The sequence below is a fragment of the Lolium rigidum genome, chromosome 1 (assembly GCF_022539505.1).
Source record: "Lolium rigidum isolate FL_2022 chromosome 1, APGP_CSIRO_Lrig_0.1, whole genome shotgun sequence".
Taxonomy (NCBI): domain Eukaryota; kingdom Viridiplantae; phylum Streptophyta; class Magnoliopsida; order Poales; family Poaceae; genus Lolium; species Lolium rigidum.
In genome coordinates this window covers 271173899-271181198 of record NC_061508.1, presented here as the reverse complement: position 1 = coordinate 271181198, position 7300 = coordinate 271173899, and the positions used below count along the sequence as shown (strand labels likewise).

Here is a 7300-nt window from a genome sequence, read left to right as displayed (position 1 = left end):
CATACTTACAAGTGGTTTGCGCACCAAGCCGTTGTTATGTGTCCGAATCGATGACCTTTTAAAAAAAGTCAGCCCTTTGACCACCTTAGCACGCCCTAGAATTTCGTAGGTCAAAATTTTGGGCTTGTGGCGGCTTGGATGCATAGCGTTGAACATAGTTCAAACTACTACTACTGCAATTATATCGTCGCACGTGCAAAAAATCATGGCGTGTGAGGTGTCGCGACAGGCTTTCAGCATAACTAAAAGTACTGCAAATTACGTACGTACTAATTTTGCATAAAATACAGTTATTCCAACACTAATTTGTGTACCACCTTTTTGTTACAAACGCAGCCCATGGCCCATGCCGGAATGCGGTACAGATAGGCAGACACACGCGGGCCACAGACTATCCCGTCCACGGAACATCCTCTCATCATTCCCTAATCTAATCTAACCTCTCTACACCTGGAAAGTACGCTTTCCTCCCCTAAAAAATAAAAAATATTCCCAGCATGACCAAATCACCAAGCCAAACCCAAAACAAATACCGACAGCGAGGAAAGGCAAGCGAAAAAAAAAAAAAATCCTCCCTCCTCCTACCACAACGCGCGAGCGCACAGAGGGGAAAAAATGGAGGCATGAGCGCGTCCTCCTCCTCCGCCCACATCCCCATCTCCTCCGCCGATCCCGCCGGACGCCCCGCGGCCCCGCCGGCGAGACCCTGGTTCTGAGGCTTCTGCTGCGGCGGAGGGAAGCTCCGCGGAAGCGGCGATGCCGTCGCACTCGGATCTGGACCGGCAGATCTCGCAGCTGCGGGACTGCAAGTACCTGCCGGACGCCGAGGTCAAGGCGCTCTGCGACCAGGCCAAGGCCATCCTCATGGAGGAGTGGAACGTGCAGCCCGTGCGCTGCCCCGTCACCGTCTGCGGCGACATCCACGGCCAGTTCTACGACCTCATCGAGCTATTCCGCATCGGGGGCGACACGCCCGACACCAACTACCTCTTCATGGGAGACTACGTCGGTACGTTCGTCCACTTGCTTCTCTCGCTCAGCCAGGCCGTTCGATCTGGTCGAGGATTCGGTAGATCATGCCCCGTCTGCGAGATTTGAGCTCGCGGATAATATAATAGGTTGATTATATGCTAGTCATGTCCGTTTTCTTTCTTATTTATTTATTTATGGCTGCTCGTTCCTTATAATATTGGTTGGATTGTTCCGTGATGATGTTAGGTTTTCTCCTGTTGATTAAATGCTCATTTACTGTATGTTCGATTGGATACGTTGTTGATCCAGTCTGAATTTATTGCAAGCATGGCTTCCTCTCAAGCATATACCCGAGCCTATATATGGTCCTTCTCCTCATGGGCACCAACGGACATCCTCGAAGCCTCCAAGTTCTTGCCCTCCTGTAGCAACCGTGCGTTTATAGAATTGTTGTGATGGTCTTGGTTGCCCCTTTTAACAAGTTCAAAGGCTGCCCGGGAAAATCGAGCTTTGAATTCGGACGGCTTTGCGTAGCTTTGTTCTGCACCTATGAACCGACAAATTGGGGCCTCTATTCGTCGTTATCCGTATCCTGCTATCGTATTGGTTCGCTGTGTGTGAAGCGTTCACGTAACTAATCTGCACGTCGGCGCCTGCTCATGGGCGGCTACGTCGGTGCTTTCCCGATGCACCTGCCCATTTGCTCCCCAAGAGGGTTCGGCGAGGTCGTTTGATCTGATTAATAATGGAGGGTATTGAGGCTGCGGGTGCGAATTAGCTAGATCCTCTTGCCAGAGGTAATGAGCTGGCGGATAGATTGTTTATGCTCATCATGCCCGTTTTCTTATTTTAGTATTGCTGGTGTTAGGTTTTCTTCCGTTGATTGAATGGTTAGATGCTGGTTTGGATCGGATATGTTAACCTAGTCAGAATTTGTTGTAATCATGACTTCCTCTCTAGCGTACAGCCCTTTTGTTCATGGTCACGGATGGATAGCGTTGAAGCCTTGGAGTGATTTTTCCTTTGCAGTAACAGTGCGTTATTGTAGTTATGGTCTTGGTTGCCTTCTTTAACAAGTTCAAGGCTGCCCGGGAAATTTGAACTTCAAATTTAGATGGCTTGCATAGCTTTGTTCTCTACTTATGAACCGACAAATAGGGACCTTTATTCGTCGTTATGCTACAATATTGGTTGGCTGCGTGTAAAGCAGTCAGAACTGACCTCAGCATGCTTCCGTCTACCATGGTTCTCAACGTGTCCCCTACGTGCCGCTTCAGCGCTAATGCTCCCCGAGATGGTAAGGCGTCCGCCCTCGCCTTAGTCATCTAGCAATGGCGGTCGGAGAATTTTCTGTCGCCGCGCTGGTTGTGGCTCTTCGGTGTGATAAACTACGATCCCGTCGCCTCCCTGCATTCCCAGGAGAGCATCCAGCGGTGACCCTGCTGTGGTGAGGGAGGCAGGAGGGGTTATGAGGGAGAAGGTAGGGTCGTGTGATGATAGCTCTTGTTGTGAGGAAGGAGATAATGGGTGTGGTGGCTGTGGTGAGGGAGACTGGAGTGGTTGTGGGAATTAGGTCGCAAGAGCAGATGGGCTATTAAATGTGCTTTTGGGCGATGGGGGTGTTAGGTAATGTTCGAATAGCGGAATAGGTGACCCATCTCATGTTTTCCTTCTCTCTTGTAATTGTTTGCTGATTGCTCTGTTCCAGGATTCCTAAGGCATAGCCTTGCCCTGCTTTACTGCTTTCTAAGTGACTGAAATAGTTAGTGCAGGTTTTCGGTGACATACCACCTTCAAAATCATGGTGTCTACAGCGCATGCTTGTGATGTACTCCTTCCATTCCACAATTCTTGTCGATCAGAGGGAGTATTAAGTTTGTATGCACTGTAGGCCCGCAGCACAACCATGAGTCAAAAAAATAAGACACCACTTAGCGAACCCCTTACTTAGAAGTTTTCGCTTACTGAACTTTTGGCAGAAATTCTATAGTATCTGTTAAGTTATTGAGTGGGCTGAGCTTTTGTTTCTGTCAATAATTTGATTAATATCTTTATATGGATTGTGTTCGTTTGGCTCTGTGTTATAAATGGATTGACTTTATTGCCATCTACTGCAGACCGTGGATACTATTCAGTGGAGACTGTTTCATTATTAGTGGCTCTCAAAGTTCGTTATAGAGACAGAATTACAATATTGAGAGGAAACCACGAGAGCAGACAAATCACTCAAGTGTGAGTTTCTATTCTTCGAACCAAAAATATCTTACTGCAGTTGCCTATACCAAGTTTTTTCAGCATAGTACTTCTATATTGCACAATTACTGCAAGGCATATGGACATTATATTGTAATTCTGTTTAAACAACTGAGTTGAAAATTGATTGTCTCCAGACATGAGCATACTCTGTGGTCAAAAGGCACTAACAATTATCCACTGTTGGAAGATTAATCCATATGCTATTTTGTTATCTCCTGGCTGTGACTTTACTTTTTCTCAGTACCCAGCCCAGTAAAACATTTTGGCTATCTTTACTTTTAAGTAACTTGGCTATTTATTCAAGATTCCTGTCTAAACCAGGATCTCTTTCTTTTGTCCTTGAGCACAAACATGATAGTACTTAAATATTGTTGGCAAGCCTTTGACCAACGATTATGCTACTATTATGTAATATACATGATACAAAATCATAACCAGAAGCAAGTTAATATGAATATTAGGACTTCAAATTTTAGCACATAGGATATATTCTTATAGAGTAATTGTTTGTCAAAGGCTTGTCATAACAAAATAAAATACACCACCTATTTTGAAATGGAGGAATTATATTTTCTATCTGATCCGCTATATACTTTAATTTGAATATAGTAAGTTGTGTAAGTATTATGCATTTAAACCTTGTTTGGTTTTCACTTGTTAACTCTGATTTAGGTTTGTTGCATGAGATTTAGATGGATGAGATGTGCATGTTTAGGTGCACCTTAGGGCCATGCCCATGGCAATTTTGTGACTAAAACCCTAAAAGATGAAGAAATCATTTGTTGTGGCTGCTTGCTCCCCAGATCTCATTCAATGGTAAATGGCCCATTTGGAAGTTCAGATGTAGCAATAAACGTTCCCTTTGCTCTCTCCCTAGATCTCACTGACTTATGAAATGTAAGTCATCTTTTATGCTGATTTACTCCATGAGGTGATGGCTGGCTTTGGTCTGAAATTGTTATTCCAAGAACTAGCAGTTATATGATAGTTTAAGCTCTAGATGATGTGTTAGGCTGCATCTCGCTATTTCCTATAATGCAAGCACTCCTGCCAACACCTGCCGAGTCAGGGAGTTTCTTGACACCGAGTTTTTGGTTGCAGGTATGGCTTCTACGATGAATGCTTGCGGAAGTATGGAAATGCAAACGTTTGGAAGTACTTCACGGATTTGTTTGATTATTTGCCTCTCACAGCTCTTATAGAAAATCAGGTCTATTCTTTTCACCAAGTGGTCGGTTTGCTCTGTTAATATGGACATAGAATTCCTTCCCTTTTGATGTACGCCTGGTAAAAGAGGAAATTCCATTTTGTAGGTATTTTGCCTCCATGGTGGTCTCTCTCCATCATTGGATACATTGGACAATATTCGTTCTCTTGATCGCATACAAGAGGTACACAACATTTTACCATGAACTTTGAGCTAGTGCCTAATTTTGGATCATTTTATACATGCAGTTTGTTGATTTAAAACTACTTGATAGACAATGTTTGCCTTTCCTGGAAGGTAATGATAGCTCTTTAACAGAACCATCTGTCTTAGACTTTTGAAGCAATATGTAGAGATCACAGTCGATCGTCAGGATTGAGAAAAGGAGAGCATGTGCAGCTTCTCTTTTCTATTTCACAGTTTATCTTGCATATATGGCATCCAGAAACCTTCATCTGATATGATTATTTTTCATCAGTGTGCTATATGTATCCCGAGCAAATATTAGCAATGTTTGGTATAAGAAGATGCAACACATGGCTTATTTGTGATGTAATTGGATATTTCACCAAGATGCAGTGTGTGTACTATGGGAAATCGACTAAAAATTAAAGTAAACTCGAAATTTCTGGATTTAAGAACTTCTGTAAGTTCTCAACTAGTTGCAGTTATGTGGTCTGAGGCTTAACCGTGTTTCACTGTTTTCCAGTCCTTTGTGGATATTGTTTGCTAGTTCAGTTTCAGAAAAAAACGTGACCTAAGAATTGAAACCTGCAATATGTTTGCAGGTTGCTAGACAGTTTTGCATGTATCGATTGTTGATCTTACAATGCATGAAGTCGACCTTATGGCACACCTTTGGGTTTAAGAATTAATGAATTATTCTGGTGTGCAGAACACGTGTCCTGTATTCTGCAATTTGGTCAACTCTTAATTAATATTTTGCTAAACAATGGCTGTAGGTCCCGCATGAAGGTCCCATGTGTGATCTATTGTGGTCTGACCCAGATGACCGATGCGGATGGGGGATTTCGCCAAGAGGAGCAGGGTACACATTTGGACAAGATATTGCACAACAGTTCAACCATACAAATGGACTTAGCCTTATTTCAAGGGCCCATCAACTTGTGATGGAAGGGTTTAATTGGGCCCAGGTTGGTATCCGTTGTATTTGATTTCACTAATTTCCGCACCATACTCTTTTTACAAAGTTTATGTTTCGTTTTCAAAATCTCTGTTGCCCCTTCTCATTGAACTGTAACTGATATTGTCCTAATCATTAATATCGGTGCCATTTTTTCAAAGATTTGATTTTTGTATGACACAATCATGGTAGCTGATAACTGATACCATTAACATGGTAGCTACTAATTGTTTATCTGGAGATTTAATGACATGCAAAGGATCCGGTCCATCTGGATTAAAATGGCAACTACTAATTGTTTATGTAGTCACATATTGTATGAAACAATCATGTGAAGAGCAGCACTAAACTTGATTTGATGTCTGGTATATAGTTGCTTGCTGATCTCAGAAGCATTACGAAGCTTTTAGTTGTCCTTGCATTTTTGACACAAGAACATGCACATAAAATTTCCCATACCATGTCTGGTATTTGAGAGTCTGTTTGGATAAGTTCCTTGCAGGAACTTGAATAGTTAATTTGCTTTATTTTGATTTTCATGCAGGAGAAGAACGTTGTCACAGTTTTCAGTGCGCCAAACTACTGTTACCGCTGTGGTAACATGGCCGCGATTCTCGAAATAGGGGAGAACATGGATCAGAACTTCCTCCAATTCGATCCAGCACCACGGCAAATTGAGCCGGACACAACGCGCAAGACTCCTGACTACTTTTTGTAATTGTGGTGCTGCTCTTTTTTAACTCGATTGCCGCGGGTGCTCCACTTGCCCGCAGCAGTTCCTGGATCTGTAGATCTATGTCCTTAGAAAATGGGTTTCCTTGAGCCGAGTTGTGTACCCCCTCTCATTCTTTTGTTTGGAGATTTTGGTTGCCGCTTCTCAGGACCTCATAGGACATGTTAAAAGTACATTGCATTGGTATTTTCTTTTTGTATCTCCATTTTGTATTATTTCCGAGACAGAGAAGAGAAGCTGCAATAGAATCGTCTCGCAACATATTTTCTGCTCTCTTCAAAAGATTGCCTGGACAATCTGAATTCTCGAGCTAATGTCTGGCACGTTTTGCTGTCTTCTATGTACTGTGGGAGATCTTCCGAGCGCAATTTCCTGTTTATGTTCTTCTCCTACTCTGGTATGACGAAATATGCATGCCAAATCTATACTGCATTACAAATTCCTCGAACCATTCAAGTTTCTTTTAGTACACGAAGATTTTTCCTGTAGTAAAATCAAGTATTGACACTCGACAATCAGCTGAACAGAGAGCAGCGCCTTTAGTTTACAATTACCCCATATCTTAGCTTTGGTCAAAGTTAAACTTCTGTGATATGTGATCAAGTTAAACTGACTTCGTGGTACATACTAGTATCTTTTCCGAAGCTGCCGCCGCCTCAAAGAAAAGAACCGCTGCCTCCACCTCCTGCTACATCAGAGCATCTTCAGCCGCGTCTCCCAAAGGGATTTGGGGCGCGCCGGATCAAAAATGCGATCCAGCCGCGTCCCCCAAAGCCCATTTTTGTCCGGCGCGGCCCGATACGGTGTCCGGCGCCCCGACCGTCCCCGTCCCACAGGGGATGCACCGGGGACGCCGGACACAACGAAAAGCGAGGCGGGCTCCCACATGTCGGCGACTATTTGCATAAACCGTTGTTTCGCGCCTCTTTTCTCGTCGCTCCTTCCTTCCCGCGCCTCCCACCCCACCGCCGCCGCTGGATTTCCCGGC

The 7300-nt window shown here is 43.8% G+C and overlaps 1 protein-coding gene across 1 annotated transcript; it reads left to right on the top strand.

Annotated features, from left to right (window-relative positions):
* The first annotated feature begins 753 nt into the window (after positions 1 to 753).
* On the top strand, positions 754 to 6575 carry LOC124694253 (serine/threonine-protein phosphatase PP2A-1 catalytic subunit). Its single transcript, XM_047227264.1, has 6 exons — positions 754 to 1009; positions 3090 to 3204; positions 4330 to 4438; positions 4542 to 4619; positions 5398 to 5589; positions 6124 to 6575. The coding sequence occupies exons 1-6, from the start codon at positions 757 to 759 to the stop codon at positions 6295 to 6297; spliced, it is 921 nt and encodes a 306-aa protein (XP_047083220.1). The 5' UTR covers positions 754 to 756; the 3' UTR covers positions 6298 to 6575.
* Positions 6576 to 7300: the final 725 nt, after the last annotated feature.

Bases quoted from the DNA above. Each gene is read 5' to 3' on its own strand.
- LOC124694253 (XM_047227264.1), top strand. From the start codon at position 757: ATGCCGTCGCACTCGGATCTGGACCGGCAGATCTCGCAGCTGCGGGAC. The intron at 1,010-3,089 runs GTACGTTCGTCC...CATCTACTGCAG, and splicing joins CTTCATGGGAGACTACGTCG to ACCGTGGATACTATTCAGTG. The intron at 5,590-6,123 runs GTTGGTATCCGT...ATTTTCATGCAG, and splicing joins AAGGGTTTAATTGGGCCCAG to GAGAAGAACGTTGTCACAGT.